This window comes from Sinocyclocheilus rhinocerous, unplaced genomic scaffold (assembly GCF_001515625.1).
Source record: "Sinocyclocheilus rhinocerous isolate Xijiao unplaced genomic scaffold, SAMN03320098_v1.1 scaffold1351, whole genome shotgun sequence".
NCBI classification, from domain to species: domain Eukaryota; kingdom Metazoa; phylum Chordata; class Actinopteri; order Cypriniformes; family Cyprinidae; genus Sinocyclocheilus; species Sinocyclocheilus rhinocerous.
The window spans coordinates 859658-879942 of record NW_015654494.1 but is presented as its reverse complement, the minus strand read 5'-3'; the positions used below and the strand labels follow the sequence as shown (position 1 = coordinate 879942).

At 40.0% G+C, this 20285-nt stretch overlaps 1 protein-coding gene across 9 annotated transcripts in view; it reads right to left on the bottom strand.

Annotated features, from left to right (window-relative positions):
- The window catches only part of LOC107717167 (receptor-type tyrosine-protein phosphatase S-like), a 256786-nt gene that overhangs the window by 52313 nt on the left and 184188 nt on the right, over nt 1-20285 (bottom strand). For 6 of the 9 annotated variants that reach the window (XM_016523831.1, XM_016523833.1, XM_016523834.1 and 3 more), the window contains exons 1-5: nt 16376-16952; nt 8246-8518; nt 7517-8098; nt 5630-5766; nt 5392-5536 (exon numbers count right to left, since the gene is read on the bottom strand). In XM_016523831.1, the coding sequence (XP_016379317.1) occupies nt 5392-5536; nt 5630-5766; nt 7517-8098; nt 8246-8518; nt 16376-16427 (1189 nt within the window). In that variant the 5' untranslated portion in view covers nt 16428-16952. Of the gene's footprint in view, nt 1-5391; nt 5537-5629; nt 5767-7516; nt 8099-8245; nt 8519-16375; nt 16953-18427; nt 18596-20285 lie in introns of those variants that run through there. The other 3 variants (XM_016523839.1, XM_016523838.1, XM_016523840.1) reach the window with 3 other exon arrangements.

Below are 20285 nucleotides of genomic sequence, written 5' to 3'. Positions count from 1 at the left end.
TGTTGGGGGCGTAAGATACAGCAGTTTATCCAACTATAACCGGCTGTATGCGAGCCAAAGATTTAGCCCATCTTTCACAGTAAATACCCTGGGCTCTCAGGATATTTTTCCACCATGAGGGGAAAATAGATCACATTATTTGCATTTGAATGAAGGCCATTCATTGCAGTATTTCGAGTTTTTTTTTGTTGGCCTCGCACATATCAGAAATTACAACGTCTGTGCTGTTCTAAATCAATACAAAAGTCTCGTCTGAAATGCACAGAGTCTCTGCTTATTAAATGCTTGCACATATGAATGCATTATACCGTTTAAAGCGCCGAACATTTATCTCCATTGTAAAATTGAGCATTAAAAGTTACTCTGTCGCGCTGATCCCTGAAGCCATAAGTAACACAAATGAATGAGTGGGAAACGGACAGACGGGGATAAAACATATTTGTGACTGAAATTCAAATGGATGAGCACCATCGTTGGAAAGCAAAACAAAATCATTCAAAACGGATTACAGGAAAATGAGGAAAACTCTCTGCGAAATAATGGCTGGAAAGAAAATGTTAGGACCAAAATGTCAACTCAGAAAAATCATGGAAAGCCACCAAGCTTCGAACAGAAAGTAAGACCATTGAAAACAGCAAAAACCAAAACAAAAGCAAAAAACACAAAGCATTTTCCTGTACATTATACGTACCTGACATCTTCAAACACTAACTTTTAAAGACTTTCTTACCACAAGCACCCGATTCCAGGGAGGCTATGTTTCCCCAGATTCGGTTGGGTTCGGCCCTCTCCCTCTACTGCCAAGCTCATCCAATACAGCTCAATTCAAACTATTCACGTTAATTTAGCCTAGTCCATTGGTTTAGTCCAATAATGTGAATGTCGGGATGTTTTTTTGGTCGGAGGGAGAGAGCTTTCCCCGTGCTTTCATCAGTCTGCACTATTCACTGTTTACACTAGCCTGAGGGTCCACAAGATTGAGATCAGGGTGCTAGCACCTCTCTTACACCCAGCCATTCATAACCAAGTTATATAACCCACCCCAATTCAACCCATCAGCAGCCCACTTGTGCTTTTGTTTGAGAAATGGTTAACCGATTTGTCCCGTCACCAGCCAGCTTTCATAACAGGTGTCTCACAGTTCAGTGAGCGACATTATTCAGAGCCTTGTTTATTCACCAAATGGGCTTATTGGATTAAAGTTTTATTGGATTTTCATCTTCCGTTTGAAGATATATTCTGAAGATGTACTTCCTCTCTTGAAGAGTATTTGCATTCAGTTATCGTAAATCGACCTGGTTTGAGTGTGGCAAGAAAGTTTGGTATCTGAGAGTTGCAGAACTACCTGAAGGTTTACTCATGATTCTGGGGATGTATTATACATCAAATGCAACAAAGCCTTGAATTTCAGTGTTCGAAATGAAATGACTATTAAAAAAACAAGAGTTGTGCCTCAACACCAAAATCGAAAGGCGTTTACTTATAATTTATGACTTAATTATCCAGATCCATGCCAAATGGTGGCACTGGCAATTGGGAGGGGCTTAACCCCCCCCCCGAGTTTTTAAAAAACTCAGATTTGTTTGGATAAAAAGGTTGGAATTAGTTTACCAACTTCTATGAGTGTAACAATCAATTGACAAGACTGTGGACCTCCAAATAAAATCACTCTTCAAAACTAAGAGTTGTGCCACAAAATCAAAATTGAAAGATGTTTACTTTCACAATTATTGACTTGATAATCCAGATCCAAATTGTGGTGCTGCTTCAAACAAGCCAAATGAGAGGTGAAAAATAACGGCAGTAGAGATTTGCTTGGCTGAAAAGATTGGAATTAGTTTGCAAGCTGGACTCAGGCAACTGATTAAACCCATTGGACTTAATCTACTTGTGGACCTCCAAGATGTTCTTGCACTAAACCCAAGACCAAGACCGGTGCAGAAACCCTTGCCCCTAGTTTGTGGACCCTCTATGACCATGTTTGAAACCTTAGCATCACTCAATAGCCATTGACTCTTAAGCGCATTTCCCACTGGCACCCACTTGGTCGAGGCAGGAGTGTCTATCTCCACTAACCCTCGAAAGTTTGAACATATCCTCCAAAGAGTTGGGGGATATGGAGGGTGAGGTGAGTACTCTCTGCTGGACCATTGCAGGGGCTCGTAACTGTGGGCTGACCCACAAACAGTGACCTGACTGGGCGTCAACTGAACAGCACTGTACCAAAAGAAACAAACACAATAAACTTTTCTTTCGCGCCTTCATGAGGAAGTCCAGTCTGCCACTTGGTGTAGTTCAAAACATATATATGAAGAGGTAATCCATGTATAATCTGGCTCATTAGTGTTTAAATGTCTTGGGAACTCTTGGTGAAGACAACGGCACTCTTTCCAGCTTGTAAAGGGATGCGAACCAATTCCGCTGGTGTATATGACAGTTATGCACCTCAAGGTCACTATACGGCTACATATACGCACTGTCAAGTTGGCCGACTTCTGAAACGTGAGGTGGCAGACTGGGCTTTCCTCTGAACGGCGGTCACTTACCTCACGGGTATCCACACTGTAATGTTTGTTTATGTGTTAGGTTGTGGGGCGTTTGTGTCTAAGCTTGTCGCCTCCCTGACCTTGTTATGGGTAAATCTGCACTACTTTAGTTTATGCTCGAGGGAAGACATCGGCAGATGTAGTGAACCACGTGTCCCATCTGTGTGAGACCCTGCGGGACAAAGCGGAGTCCCGTAACTCAAGCAAGAAGCCTACGGCCGTCCCGCCGGGATACTTACTCTCACCTTTAGTTTAATGGATTTGCTTTGGCAATGCTATGTGCTGCTGCTGCATATCGATCTTGTCACGGTAAACTTAACCCTGATAGCAAGAGAAAAAAAAAAAATGCTAAGAGCTGTTTCCTCAAGTGTGTTTGAGTAAAACCAAACCAAAATGAAATAAAGTTGACTGAACTGTTTACTGAACAGAAATAAATTAAAACCAGGTGACGTCAAGCCGGAGAAGGTGAGCTTTAGTTTCATGTCAGGAGACAAAGTGAAACAGAAGAGCTAGAAAACAAAAGGGAGGTAGAAAGTGCACCGCATTGTTTCAGAATAATATATATGAAGACACCAACAGCAGGACAGACATATAGAGATGGAACAGAAGGGGACACACACAGCGTACCACATGCCAGAGGTCAAAGGATGCATTAACAGAGCACCCCCCGGGGGTAATTGGAGGAAATACATGCATTCAGTGCTCGCTCTCTCACGCTCAGGTGTAACGTTGTGTCAACGCAGCAGGTTCATTGCATCCCAGCACCCACTCAACCAACCCCATCCCACCCATTCTGCACCAACAAGCTGCACAGGTAGAAAGAGAAGATGAGTTAAAATGGTCCACGTCTGCTGCCATGGCTTTCTGGCATCTTCCGCCCACTGTAAGTGTATCCAAGTCTGAAGAATCGAATCTATAAAAGGAACCTCTAAACAAAAGGAGCATCATGAAAACAAAATGCATTAATTTTTTCACAGAAAAAAAAGTTTATCTAGGCAATCTTTCATCAAAATGTAATAAGTTGCTCTGCCTCTGAGGCAACTTTTGCCTTATTTTTCAATTCCAATTTTCCAATCAGTTCCTAATTGAAAAAAGTTGTTCTCCAATATCCCATTTCACTAAGAAACACGCCAGATTACAAAAATAAAATGGGTTTTGAATGCCAGTTCATGTTGAGTTTAAACTTTTTTTTTAACCTTTACACTAAAACACATGAAAGCATTAAAATCTAATCTAAGCTCAATTACAGGAATCGTTTTGAAGGTGCACAGAATTTTTTCTTTGTTTATTTTTTCTTGGAAGCTAGCTAGCATCATGTGGAACTATAGAAATGCCATATTCACAAGTGCATTTGTCACCCATAATTAATTTACTCTGAAACTGAAAGTGTTCTGTGCTCAAAAAAAATTTATAATTTTAATCACTCAGAGAAATACAAGTGAAATATCTCTTAGCTTGGTATAAAAGACTGAGGCCACAATGAAAATAAAAATAGATGCATTTTCACTCATGCTCTCAGACTTCTGGACCCCTTTGTTTGTACAAGCTGAACACAAGTAACTGCAATTTTTTAGCACGCCACATGCCAGCTGCAAGGTTCCCCACAAGCACTGATGAAGCACTGATGAATTCATGCACTGAATCATGATGCGACTCAGCGAGGGTGTATTTTTAGGCCGGAGGGTTGAATAATTCAGCCAGTCTCCCAGCGTAAATGCTGACTACCTGCAGGCTCCAGTGGCCACTGACTGCGCTGCTTTCAGTAATACACAGTGAGGGACTAGATGTGGTGAAAAGCCATGGCAGACCCCAGAGTCAATAATATGTTGTGCGCTTCAGTCGCATGGGAGGAAAAAAATTGCATTTGCTGTTGACACATGAAAAAGAAATACGAACACAGAAGAAAGAAGGGAGCGCGCAGGGGAGCCGAACGGCACGCTTGCTGCAGATCAATCAACCCACATTGATTTGTTTGTTTCACATGTAGGAAATCTCTGAAGTACATAACTGTGACATAGAGAGACCCAGATGAAAGAATAACCAAACAAAGAAGAAAAAGAAGTGCGTGTGACACAATCCAAGGGGAGAAGAATCCATTAAACGAAACAACACAGGCCATTTAAAAGTTTGGGCTTTAACATTTAGACGCTTAATCAAAATAAATAGTAATGTTTAAAACATCAAAGTAAGAGGGCCTCATTCATGAAACTCAAGCAGAACTAATCGCGCAAATCGCGCCTACAACCATTCTTACATAAACTGATGCGTTTTCAGTGATTTACATAAGAATGTTTTCACAAACAATTTACACAAAAATCGTTCTGCTCGTTTTTATCGTCTTATTAAAAACAAGTTCTCAACATGCACAGAAAGAAAATATTCAAAAGCTTTGCCAAGTCATTTGGAAATATTCTCATCAAAATAACATCACCTTTGCTACCTGCATGTAGAAAAACTCACTTCTGGCTCAAAGATGATGCTGTTTTGCGCAATTTAGATGCATAAACAAACACAACACAAAAAACCACTGCCAGAAAACCCAAAGCAAAACACCTGTCATAAACCAGGGACCAGACAAGTGTCCGTTCTTTAACACATATCTGCTGCAGACACAAGCACACCATTATCATTTACTCGTGACATTTCTGGAGTCGATAAACAATATCCCTGGATTGGGAAACGAGGGTGAAGGTTACAGTGGCCCTTTCAAACAGTGTTGTTGTATCCCGACCCCATCGAAAGCTCAAAATAGCCATTATGTCTTGGCATTTCTCAATCAAAATACAATATTAGACCCCCCAACCCTTCACATTCGGGTCCTTAGGAAAGGAAATGGACTACATACTGGCTTGGGATGTCCTTTGGGATATTTCGTTGGTGAAGGCTCCAATGCCTTTGTTGGAGATGGCAGCCAGAGAGAAGTAGTACTCTGTATTTGCACGCAGACCCTCCACCACATAGGAAGAGGTTGGGCCGAATGTTTTCTTTACCTGTTTGGTGGAAAATAATAATGTTACTGCGAATGACATGTGCAACAGTGGTCCTGACAATGTATTTGAGAAGGTTTGTTGTAAAGAAGGCACCTGAGATTCTTGCCCGCCCTCTTTGTAATGTAGTTCGTAACTGATGATTCCCTCTTTTTCAAAGGCCGGTTCCCATGTTAGCTCAACGCTCGTGTCTGACACCTCACCAACCTGGAAGTTGGTCGGCTGTCCAGGGACTACAAATGGAGCCAGTGTTGTCAGATTAATAGACAAGAAATTTTATAAACAAAGAGATTTACAACTGTAAATTTAGTGAATGTGGTAGAAAAAAAAACATTTACTCAGTGGCAACTGAATGATTACCAGGTTAAAGTAGTGTACTTACATTTTTGTAACCCTGAAATTTACAATTGCTCAAATGATTTCGCCAACTCATACCCAATCATTAACCTCATCTTGTTATGTTTTTGACTCAACAACAATAAAAATTGACATTTCCAAAGCTAAAGTAACGTTTCTACATCTTTTCTACACTGTTACCTCACCTAATACTAACAATGGACATTTCCGATTGCGAAACTCACCATGCTACATCGTTAGCCCACCACACATTGACAACAGATATTTGCAGTCGCTAAATTCAATTTGCTATTAGTTTACTCAATATTAGCAACAGACATTTTTCAATTGATAAGCTGACTTTGCTACACTGTTATCACCCAGTACTAACAACAGACATTTCCAATTGCGAAACTTAACTTGCTGTCGTTAGCCCACCAAACACTGAAAACAGACTTTATAAATCACTAAATTCACTTTGCTACACAGCTACCTCACCCAAAACCGACAAACAGTGGCGATCCTAGACTTCTGGGGGCCCTATGCAAAACTGTGTCGGGGTGGGGGTGGGGTGTGTGTGAATGAAAGAATGAATGAAACACATTTGTCTGTGTTTCACTCCGTCTCGAATCGCACTCACGTAAAGAGCTTGAGAAACAGTGTCTCTTTCGCGGCTCGGTACGCTTTCAACTCGTTTCTTTAGTCTCAAGCAAGAGACTGTACGACATTCACGTTACATGATTTGACTGATTTTTACGTAGAAAGGGTGACAGTGCACCGCATTAAAAGAAATGGACATTCATGTTTTCATAACCGCTGGCCAAATTCAAAAACAAAACTAAAATTAAATAATCTTTGACAGCAAGGGGGCCCCCTGTTGTTTCGGGGGCCCTACGCACCTTGCGTATTTTGTGTATAGGGAGGATCGGCTCTGCTCACAAAGGACATTTCCAACCGTAAAACTCACCTTGCTACATCGTTAGCCCACCAAAAACTCACAAGACGCTTTTCATTTGCTAAATTTCAATCGCGAAATATTAGCAACAGGCAGTTTCAAATTCACCTTGCTTCAAATTCACCATTAGCTCAACCAAAAAATAAAATTTTCAACACTATTAGTTCACCCAATTTTAGCAACAGACATTTTTCAATTGTTAAACTCACCTTGCTACACCATTAGCTCAACCAATACAAACAATGTACATTTTCAATTGCAAAACTCACCTATCTACATTGTTAGCCCACCAAACACTGACAACAGACATTTGTCAATTGCTAAATAATAACAGTAGACATTTTTAAACTCACCTTGCTACGCCATTAGCTCAACCAATAACAATGTGCATTTCCAATTGCGAAACTTACCTTGTTACATCATTAGCTTACCAAACAGTGACAACAGACATTTTTCAATCACTAAGCTCATTTTGCTACATTTTTAGCCCACCGAACACAAAAAACAGACTTTATCAATCTCTAAATTCAATTTGCTTCCCCCAATATTCGCAACAAACATTCTTCAGTTGCGAAACCCGCCATGCTACATCTTTCGCTCACCCAACACTTTAAATAGACACTTAAAATTGACAAACTGTTGGCGCCAATGGCCTCGTGAGATTGACAAAAAAAAAAAAAAGACAAACTAACCTCCTTGAAGCACTTTTACATGAATGGGATCCGAGAAGGGTCCATCTCCTACGGACGTGAAGGCCAGCACTCTGATGGTGTAGGTCTCGGAGGCCACCAGACTTTGAATGGTGGTGATCACGCTGTCCTGTACGTTGTGGATGTGCCACATGCTCATGGGCTGAGATGGATCCATGGTGTAGTAGACCCGATAACCTTTGATCTGTCCATTGGGCTCCTCAGGTTCATCCCAGCGTACCATCATGGTGTTCTGGGAGATGATACGGGCCTGGATATTGCGTGGTGGGCTGGCAGGAGCTTGCTCCCCAGTCCTAGCCTCAACTGGTTCGCTGGGCGGGCCCTGGCCAATGGTGTTGAAGGCTGACACGCGGATCTCGTAATCAGTGTTTGGAGAAAGTCCGCCGATGCTGTAGCGAGTGGTGGTGATGGAGTCCACGGTCTCGAACTTGCTTTCAGGAGATTTGGCGCGATACTGGATGATGTAATGGGAGACGGGCTCAGGGTTGCCACTGTCCCAGGTGATGGTGATACTGGTGGCGGTAGTTTCGGTTACGACAGGAGTACCTGGAGGTTTCGGCAAGGCTGCAAGTAGGGGATAAGAAAATACCATATACTTAAACATTCAATACTGAGACTAAACACTTTCTGAAATACTTGCTTTGGCTTAGTTTTAATTTCTTTTGACCAGAGATCCTTCGAGTGACCTTGTAGGACTCAACGGAATCTTACACTTGACAATGATCTGGGAATTAGCCTCGATGATGCCCAGGCTGCTCATGGCCACGCAGGTGTAGTTGGCTGACTCACGGACGCTGTTTAACTCCAGAACGTTCCTGCCCACTGGCATCACGTCCTCGGGCGTCAGGTCCTCCGAGTTAAGCATCCACTTGACGTAGGGCATGGGCGAGCCAACGGCGACGCAAGTGATGTTAACGCTACCACCTGGCATGATCTCTTGCATGGTGGGGGGCGTGATGGAGAAACGTGGGGGCACGCGACGAACTGCAAAGGGCGAAGGAATGGCGACAAGAAAAAGAGAAGAGAAAGGTAATGACACGCCGATGAAAATGAGCCTTTCTTTAGAACGTACATGATGTTGTCTAAAGAGAGAACAACAAATTATAAAAAAATGAGACTAAAACTTCACAAACATTTCAGTTTATACAAATTAAAATAATGATAAAGTAACTAAATTAACAAAACTGCTTCACCAACAATATAGATTGACATTAAAGCAACAAGTTCATAGCAACAAGGTTCCATTGACCAATATTTGACCCATCACAGCACAATTAATTGCACAAAAATCTATTATGAGTTTCTCATCTTTAAAATGAGATCTCTATGTGGCTTATAACTACAGTAAACAAAATGAAAAGCATGAATTACTGTTAAAAAGCAGAACAAACTTTACAGAAAATACTCTGAGAGCATAAAATAGTGCGAACAACAAAACTTTTTTAAATTTGTTTTTTAAATCTGCCCATGCTAAAGAAACCTTACATATGTATGACTGTACGTACACGTTGTTACGTACATGCACTAGTAATGTGAGTCCCTCCAAGAGGGACTAAAGATGAGAAACCTTAATCAGATTTTTGTGGTTGAGAGTAGATCAACTGGACAAAGCCTTTTTAAGATCTGACACGCTTCCATTGATAGATGCAGCTGTCATTTTCACAGACATCATGCAGAAATAGGTAGAGGTCAACCAAAGAGTAAATGGGAACAATAAAACCAGAGAGAAGAATTTGAGATAAAATGCATAGAGGAATATAACTGAAGGGTCGCTAGCATGCCCGGACAAAAGACAACTGGAGAGGAAAAAAAAGAGAAATATAAGAGAATAGAACGCGCAAAAGAGCCAGAAAGAGGAAGAAAGGGAAGGGTTGGGAAAAGGAACGAGGGGGAAACCCACTTCAATGCAGAGAAAGGCTTTTTTATCGTCTCCAGCCAATATGACGTAATGTGACAGGATCGTATTGTCACATTTGGCTAGACGTAACACAAAATTTACAGCGGAAATTCTGGATTCAGTCAATAAGTAGCTGGTGGTTCAACTCAACTAACTATCACACAACAATAAAACAATAAAAAGAAAGAAAATTATTACAAATTGACCAAAAAAGGGCACATGATTGGTACAGATTCTAGTCTACGATGATGACTGCGAAGCACCTCAACTATTGAGATGCCAAACCTACACACGAGAGAAAAGATGAAGGATCTGTTGGGGGAAAGGGTTCGATATGAGTTATGGCAGCGATAGAGATGGCCAGGTTGTGCAACAGGCTTTTTTCATAGCCTGTCTGGCATGTTCATTCTTGGTAACCTTGCTATTTTGACGTGACTCGTTAAAAAGTCAAGAAACAATGGAAACATATAAGACTTTAAAATACAGACTCTGTTCCAAAACCTTCTACAGATACCTTCTAAGGAAACTTTCTACAAATATTCTAAAGACCCAACTCACAACTGTTTCCAATTGAGTCTGACACAATTGTTGGGTAAAGCAGTCAATTTTTAATTAGACTGAAACATCTTGAATGAAATTATTCCATAAACTTTGTCCTTTTGTGTGGATTTTGGGATTGACTTTTTACCACAAGGATACATGCAATTCTCTTATCACTTAGCCAAAACTAGATATCTTAGAAAGCAATATAAAGTTGTTTAAGAAACACTGGGTGTTAGGTGTACGTTTATACATCTAGGTAGTTATCTTGCAAGGTTTTGGAACAGCGCATTTATAATTAGAATACAAATGTTACTAGTAGTAGCGTTCAGGTTAAAGAAGTGCTACCTGTTACATGTAAAATTTAGTATTGCACCAAACTTTATAGTTTGGTTTCCCCAAGAATCTTCAAGGCAACTGCACTGCCTTATTGATGCCGGTGGATGTAAAATGACAATGAAACAAGAAGTAGGGTGGTGCTAGGTGTGTCCTAAGATGGCGGGTGGTGAGGGGGTCATGCCTCATTTACATTTGGCAAGAGGAGAAAGGAAAGACAGAGGGACAGCAATGGGTGCTGGGGCTAGCTTTTTGAAAAAAAACAACAACCAAACTTTAAACCAAATTAACAACCACACAAAGACACAACGAGGACAGGAACAACAGGTAGAGATAGGGCACAAGCAGAACAAGACCTAGGCTGCAAGACAGCAGACGGGGGCCGAACAGATGGGAAGGACAAAATGGTGGATGTACATGTGGGACAGAGACAGAAGAGAAATAACACAGGGAGTGAGAGGTGGGGACTGGGGCAAAGAGGAGACTGTAACCCTGGGCCAACTGGAGTAAAAGCATGTTGTTTTGACTTCTCACACAATGGGGCTTGAAATACACGATTAAACTCTCACCATCGCCTCGGACAACAGCAGCCAAAGAGCATAAAGTCTTGAATTTGTAAACACCATCGAAAGTTCAGTGGGTTTAAATCTAGTTTGAATGTTTAGAACATTTCGAATTTTAAAACCTTTTTGAAAATAAACATTACTGAGTACTTTTAAATTTAGAAATGCTGTTATAGTTAGTCAAGGTAACAGGCTCTACTCTAATTAAACGAATATATTCACAGTTTCAGAGAGACAGTTTGACGAATGATCTCGGTTGGTGTACAGTGAGTGAAAATCACATTATAACTCAATCCATTTCATAATCATGGAGTAAAACAAGATCAAGTTAACTTTGTCATTAGTTTATAAATTTATAATAATATTTAACAGTTTTTTAAATACATTTTATAATAAATTTATTCATTTTAATAATGATTATTTTTTTTAAGTTAGTAATTTAAGTAAGTTAGTAAGTTAAGCAAGTTAGTAATAGTAATCTATTTCTAGGACATTTCCAGGTTCAGTTGAAGTTAAGCTCTGTCCATAGTATTTGGAGGCATGATGATAACTTCCATAAAAAAGTTTTTTTCCTATATTTTTTATTATTATTTTAAAAACTTGGCTTAACTTAAAATAGTGTACATTTTTAATCCCGTAACTGAAATTTTATCCTTTTTTCCTAAATTATTTTCTGTGGTAATCAACATCACACCACAAATGCAACAGAGCAACATTTGCACTGAACCTGGATCACTCCCTTAATTCAGGAAAAATACTTCTTGATTTGTTTAGAAAACAAAAACAACATTAAAATAAACAATGACATACTCAAGCGACCCCCACCCCCATATAAATGCATATTGAACAAATGTTCAACAAAGTTGAAAGGGCAGCCCACATATCACAATGTTCATGCATGACCGTGATTGCAGGAATGGCGTCAACAGAACGGCACCAAACTATCAACCAGGCCTACAGCTACAGTCAACACATATTTGAGGCATGCAACCCCTCCCCAAGTGCAACATTTTATGGAATCCACACAACTGAAATGTCAAAATTGGTGAATTCGACACAGCACACACAGATAATCGCAGTGCAGGTGTGTTATAACAATGACAGAACACAGTGCAACGTGATAGTGACAAGACGAGCGTGATTCTTCTAGTGTGGATTAATGATGGAAAGTCCCAGACGTAATTTGCTGATGCTTAAGCATTTCCTGCACTGATTTTAGGAAAATAAATATGGTAAAATGTGGTAAATATGTTAAATAAGCCAATATATTAAATAAACACACATACTATGTGAGTTCCGCTGATACATATTGTGTGTGGGCCTGAAAATGGGTGATGCAACATTTGGCCGTTCTTAAACCAAGTCTACAAGAGGCTAAAAACTGAAGCTTGTTTTCCAAGGGTCAAATTCAGTTGACCAAGGTATTCATGCTAAGGTAGTTGAGCGAATGAGGGCTGCAACCTTTCACCTTGTGAATTATTCATCCTATTGTTGCACGCTCAATCTACACTTGAAAATTCCCGATTCTAATCAAAAGTCAGACTCAATTGGGTCATTTTCTAAATGGAACAACCATTTGAAAAGATCGCGAGGAGCCTGGCAACTTCAGAGTCACAGGCAGCAAAGCATCACGCTCAAATAAACTGTGGCAAAGGGGGGAATCCTAAGCGGGTCTAATGTTTTCAGATGCATGTCGACATTTATGGCTGCCACTATCGATGCATCGGCCTTTGAAATGCCATCGCATGAAGCCATCCTGGGCTTTATCTACGTCCTGACACATGGTCCTATAGCTCAAATCCTGACGTTTGATGTGCGATGGTGCTCTCCGCTGTGATATTTGGAGAAATATAAAACAGTCCAATCGGACGGACACGCTCCTCATTCACTACGACCAGGAGCCCAGCAGGTCGAGAGCGATCTCTTTCTGGTCTAGAGATTAAATCCCATTTCAAGCCCAATGTGGAGAGAAAGGCAACTCACGAGGTCTTACAATGGACAGAGAAAGACAAAATAAAAAGGCCAAAGAGTGCCTCACTCCTTGTGCTTCCTGACTAGGAAGAATCGAAGGTGGACATTCGCGGCCATTTTGGTGAGACAGTCTGTCCAGCCCCAAAATGAAGGTAGGAAGGGAGCCAAAATAATGCACAGCCTTTAAAGTCACCTTGAAGCTGAGATTACACCCTGTTTGATGTCCAAAACCCGCAATAATCCATTTCGCTTGAAGGTAGTGAGGCCATTTGCATGCAGACGGCAGGGGTTCCCCGTATTAACACACACACACACCTCCGCCACTGCAATGCAAAGCAGCCTCAGTTGGGGTTCGGACCAGTTCTAGTAATGAAAATTGGTGCATTTGTAAAACACTACCTCCTGATTGTCTGGCCAATGCATGAGTAGCGTTCAGCTAAATCCTGAGGCTGAACTGCATTTTAGATTTTGCACCAAAACCTGTCCCTTTATGACACTTATTCGGATCAAAGTTAGCCTTCGTTTCCACAAGTAGAGGGTGTGATCTAGCTTGCATTTCTATTTGAATACCAACACAGCATGCAAGGACATGCAAAACATCCCAAAGTGGTGGCAGTGGGGTTCACATGCATCTCCATGCGCATACACCGAACATACTCGTAGCATTTAGCATGGCATTCAGTACAGCTCAGTCTTCCAGCATCTCGGAGTGGATCTGTGAGGTCTCGTTTCCTCGTCTCGGGGGCTAATTGCCATTAATAATGCCCTGGAAACATTCTAAGATCTTGAATCCTTAACATTTTGGCATTATGTGGAGTTGAATGGCGGAATGGTTGAGAGCTTCATTGTCAGGCAGCAACAATGAAAGATTAGCGACTTCATTGGAACAAGAACAATCATCATTTCTGTTATTAATTTGGTGCGAAATAGAAGAGAACCAGATAAGTCGAGGCTCAGAGGGGGAATTTTGCCAGACGGAGGCAATTAACTTCCACGCCTGAGGTAGACGGCTAACAAGAAGATCTAGTCAAAAAATATTGAGAATATTTGAAAGGAGTGACTAGCCATTAAAGCTGCAAACAGAATTGCAATTTTGTTTTTTGTTTTTTTGCAGCACATTAGCTCACAAAAACTGCATTTGGGAGTTTTTTTTGTTAAGAAAAATGGTAGATTGTTTCAGAACATGCAATTCTAGTGGCTAACACACTCTAGCTTGCAAATATGTTCTGTGAAAATTAAACATTTCCACTGAAAATGTTTTGCTTGTCTCATTTTCAAGCTACAGCATGTTAGCTACTAGCATTTCTTTAATATTTAAAATGTATTTTTGTTATTGCTAGTGTGCAGCTAGGGAATGCTAATACGCTCAGTCTGTTACACTATCTACATGCTAGGCAGCAGTAACAAGCTATCAGGGTAAAGGGGGCACAGATATCACAGTGGGAACAGCCGGATATGAAAAATAAAGCTCTGTCAATAAATGCCAGACTCTGAGAGACAGAGTAGCGGCAAAGCGCACTTCATTATTTATACCCTCAATTCATGTGGCGTCGCCCCCCCTCCCAACAACACAGTGTCTGTAAAAATTGAATAATTCAGAGAGCCATTTAGTCTCAGACATCACGAGATGGCCGGCAACACGTTAGCATTAGCCAAGTGAAGCAGAGGCTCTTGTTCTATGTCATTATCCCTGACAGACAGACAAACGGCCATCTGAACCATCACTACACTGGGGAGAGCGATGAGATATCCGCACGATTGGACAAACTTATCAGACTAAATGCGAGCTTTCGCCTTATTTATCATTCTACAGCTACAAAAAAAAAATCACAATCACAAAGAATTGCAACCACTAAAGAATGGTTAATATATATACGTTAATATTAAGTTATATTATATTATTATTATAATATAAGTAGTTGAAATTTAAACAAACATTTACATTTAAAAATTTGTTAAACTTGAAAACAATATTAAACTAATACTTTTTTTTTTTTTAATGGGGTAAGAAAAACTGTAATTTCTTGCAAAGGCACAAGAAAAAAAAAGATATTTAAATTTCATTTAAAATGTAATCTTAATTTAAATGAAAAGAGTTTAATGTAAACTTGAAGATATTATTAATCTAATATTCGAATCTAATACGTTTTTTGCTTTAAAAATGCCAATTGAATAAGAAAACAAATATTTAAAAAAGAATTTTAAATTTAAGACATTATCTCAATTTTTATCTAATACAGAATTTTGAATGTACACACTTTTGGTTCTCAAGTAAATTAATTTTTTTTAAAGTACGTTTAGATATTTTTCGCTTATAAAACAAGACTGAGTTTCTGAAAATCTCCTTAAAAGTGTGTGGACGAGCATAAAAATGGTAAATATTGTAGTGGCTGCTACAGCTCTGCATGCAACCAACACGTAAAGCTAAATTACCTAGAATCCAAAAGGCAGACGGGACTTCGATATGCATATGAAACAGGCGTGCAATTACTGCGCTGGGCTGCATTAGCGAAGGATTAGCATAGAGAGACTCACAAACAAAGCACCTGCTTTTTGTTCTGGTCCAATTTGGGGGTTTTAATACAGCACGTCTCGGTGATGTAAGAAGCGCTTCAGATGTACGCTGGCAACGAGGACTCGAGCGGATGATAAATCCTAATTTGATTGAGCCTGCAGACTGCGAAAGGGCAAGAGGCAGTCAGTCATCATGAGGAAATATCGCTAGCTTGTTGCCGCTGTGAAATAAAGCCTGTTTTCTGGGGGGGCCACATGAAGTGCGGAGATCATTATATCTGCCAATGATCCATGTGGCACAAAAACTAATTAGCAGAAGTGAATTTGCAAGCTTTTGTGTGCAAGAACGGCTTTGTAATTGAGAAGATGGCGGGAAAACTGTCTGCAGAAAGAGCCTACAAGAGACGACAGAGCACAGAAACACAAACCACATCTAACAAACCAGAAACTAGAACGGAAAGGGAGTCTAAAATGAACAAAACTAAGGGGTGCACATCACACGAACACCACAACACAAGGAACTGACTGAATGAGTCACCAACAAAGGCTCGAACTCTCATTTTGGACAAAAACAAAGAAAATAATAAACCTCACGAAAACACAGGAATGCAACAAAGCACGACAGCCAAAGGAATTGCGTCTCGAGGCATGCAAGCGCAGTTACATTCTCCTATCATGCATCAGGCTGTGGTTTACTTTCAAATGCAAGATTTCCATGACAGCATAAGCATTTTCTTTGGGCAAAAGCAATACTGAAGGATGCAAACGAGAAACGGCCCCACAATGCAAACTTAAACGTAAAAAGGAAAATAAACCCGAATTAGCGGGTTAGTTACTACTAGTTTATGCAATTAAATCAAAACTCTAAGAATTTAAAAGTTATTTAGCAGCTTAATTTTAAACTCCGAATCGCCAAGGATCCTTCCAATAGATCAGTCAAGGTTAAGGTTTTAATACATGTTGATTTTGCGTTTTTTTAATGTGGGTTAAAAAAAGTGAAAAAAGAAAAAACACACCAACCTTCTCGAAGCTCTGAGGGATGTAAAGGGGTTGATGCAGAACACAATGACATGAGGAGAAGAGAAAAATAGGGGAAACACAGAGAGAGTAAAAAAGGCCACCTCAAGGCTTTTAGCTGCTACATTTCTCTGACTGATGTGGCCTGATTATTTCTTGCGTGACACGCGACATGTCTGCCGCGTTAACCTGCTTTGACCCCAAACAGTTTGATTCACTCCAGTGGTTGCGTTCGCCCACTGGAGTCAGTTCAAGCATGTTATAACAATGCAAAATTACAAGGTCTTTAGCCACCTGAAGAGCTGCCGCTGCGGCTTTAATTACAGACACAAAACAAAGACACAAAACCAGAAATCAATGAAACAACCCAAAGTGCAAACCAAATCAAACCGACCGTACAAATAAAAACCACATAATTAGCATTAAAGTTAGCAGCTACAATCAAGTCAACCGATTCTAAAGGCGTCGCGCTATTATGCGACACGTAAATGCAGTTTTGCTCGGATAAATGGGCGGGTTGTTTCCGCCATCGTAGCTGCTAATTTCAAGTGCCGTTAACTCTAGAACAGAAAACATTTGATTGTACCCAATGATTAAGCTGTGAAAACAAAACAAAAGGAGACGGGATACTGTCTTAATGCAGTATGCGCATAATCAGCGAGACATTAGCATATCTATGTTGAATTAATTATCGCTGTGGTAATTTGAATGGCTTTCAGAAATCTCCAGTCGACCAATTACTCAAATGTCACTAGACATCAGATCAAATGCAACTGAACATCTAACGTCTCTTAAAATTGTAGGACTAAAATACTTCAAAACACATGAGGTCATAGTTTTACACTGACTTTACCATGGTTAAGAGGTGCTATAAGGCATAATGTGCCTAAAATACCCTTACCATGGTAATGTCACTGTAAAAGTAAGGCCTCTTGTGGCTTATTTCTTTAATAAACTGGTGGTAACTGCTAAAACTCACCAACAGTCAATCATTTATCATTTATGATAATCACATTTAAAAACTGTTTGTTTTTATAGCTGCAACTATGCATTTATAATTTGTAAATTAATTAATAAATGGATTATTCACCTCAAAATGATCATTCTATCATTTACTCGCACTTATGTTGATCCAAACCTTTATTTGTTCCTCTGTAGAACACAAAAGAAGATATTTTTTGTCCATTTAATGAAAGTAAATAAAGTCTAAGGTTGAAATCCCATCATTTGCATTCTACTGAAGAACACAATTCAGACTGGTTTGGATTGATGGGAGTAAATGACAAATTTCATTGAAACTGTATCTGTCGTTTTGAGATGGAGCGTCTGCATCTTTTCTAGTGGGAGAACAATAATAACTATAATAATGAAAAGACAACTCTCTGACCCACTTTATAATGGCCGGTGAATAATTTATCCAGAACAAAGTTATTTGGTATACAGCGGGTAAAACCCATTCCATACGTTGTCTTTTTTAATATGCATTAAATCAATAATACATGCGCAAAATGCATCTGCCTCGATTTATTAAAATCATCAACCTGGAGATTCAACTCCTCTTAAGGTTAGCGGCAAGAGTCGTCTGTGCTAATGCAATGCCTTAAAACAGTCGTTCCATTATAATAATAATAATAACTGAACCAAGACAGATTTAGCAATTACTTGTTAGCATGTTACATTTTGAATGTATACACTTGTGATAAGCAACATGCATATTGTTTACCTTGCAACAATTGACCATTTTACCTTTTTGGAGGGAATAAGATTAGTATTTTGATTGGTTTATAGCATCGGCCAATCAAAATCAAGACTTACCATTATCCTCTTCAACCTGAAAACTTGATTATAAAACATACCTGTACGACCCAAGTTTCCGCTCGTCAAAGAGAAGACTGAAAACTACCCATTAAGTATCGAAAATGAGCATATTTTATTATATGCAATATGTGCTCTAGCGTAAAGACTCTATTAGTTTATATACAACAGGTCATGTGACCAGTCGTGCATCTCTAATTGGTGGGTTTCGATGGGCTCCACGGCCAGGTTGCTCCCTACCTCGCACATACAGGTTGGCAGGGGAAGAGTATCGGACGCCTTCCACATTAGACGCCACACACTCGTACTTCCCCTGGTCGGTTTCCTCAGTGTTTTCTATCTGCAGAGCACCTGGGAGAGAGAAAAAAATACACCCCAAAGAAAGGGATGAAAGACAGAGAGAAAAAAGACAGAGAGAGGGAGAAGACAGCAAACTATTAGAGGTTCGAAAGTAACAAGACTGTCAGAAAGCATTTTATTTTTTGTATGTTTGGTGCAACATCGTATCCAAATAAATTGCTCAAAGGCCTTTCCCGTTTGAAAGCCAACTTCACCTTTTAACGCTAACTCACTCTGTTGAATCTGAGCAGTTCCACACTCAAGGCAAGAAAAATTAGACTGATCTAAATATGTCTGAATGCATCCCGTCAAACGCAAACGGAAAAGAACTAGCAGCAATGTTATGGTGTTCGCAGGAGTGCTGGATTGCATCAATCAGCGTGCTGGGAAGTATCAGGGTGTGGAGTCGAAGGAGATAAACCACTGTCGGTCCCAAAGGGGGGAAAGTTGGTGAGGGTCAAGAGTGAGCTGTGAGTTGAACATCCATTAGTTCATGTCGAAATGTGCTACACAGGGCTGAAGCTTAGCACAACGCTTAAATCCCACGGCATGAATTATTTCTTTCGGTCCCCCAAGAGCTGTAGTAATACTCATGTCAGTGCATACCGCAGGACTGAGAACGGCTATTTGCAGTGCATGATAAACACTAGATATTCCTCCATATTATGCCCCAGGGTTGGGTCGTAACCGAGGTCATTGCCCTGTATGCCAGAAGTTTGAGATCTATCAAAACTTTCTAAAGGTCCTACTCAAATGGTAAGGGCTAAGGCTAAAGGCTATGGGGTTAGGGTCATAAGGTTTAAAGAAGGGGTTGGGTTCAATGTAGGGGTGTGCGATAGGAAGATTTTTGATCGTGGGCGATAAAAATTTCTTCAGGATCTGCTTTTGAAGAAATATCGTAGTATCGTGTTACAGCACACATTCAATCAGCTGCAGTTCTGGTGCCTCCATTTAAATCTCAATATACTGTACAACTCGACATACCTTACATTCACATCAGTGTTAACTCAGAGTTACTCTCACGTGACAGGACACTGCACTTATTCGCAGTCACAAAAGTAAATTATTTGCATGTGCTTTAAAGCCTTGCCGGTTAAATGTTTTATTCACGGGCTGTTCTGACATGCGCTTTTTCTGAGCACATACACCTGAATTGCGCGCACTAAAAACCCTGTCAAACAGCGCCTGATTACTGAACTAAGTTATCTTTTGCGCTAATACTGTCAAAGCACACAAGGCTTACATATAGACTCAGTTGGTTGTCTAAAATGAAGGTAAACAGTTGAGAGAAAAAACGATGCGTGCCTGTATATTAGATGCGTGCAGCTCTTAAAGGGATAGTGCTAAACATGCTGCCGACTGTCATTAAAGGGATAGTTCACCCTAAAATTATTTTCTGTTATTATTTACTTATATGTTGTCCCAAACCTGTATTAATTTGTTTCTTGTGCTGAACACAAAAGAAGATATTTTGAAGAATGTGGGTAACCAAACAGTTGCTGGTCCACATTGAATTTGATATTAGGAAAAAAAATACTAAGTCACCGTGGACCAGCAACTGTTTGGTTTTCCATGTTCTTCAAAATAGCATTTATGTTCAGCAGAAGAAAGAAACTCATTCAGGTTTAAAACAACTTTTGAGTGAGTAAATGATGGTATCAACATAAAACACTATGACAGATTTGACAGAAAGATGACAATTTTTTTTTTTGGGTGAACTATTTTTTTAATGTAAAAAAAACAAAAAAAAAAACAGAAA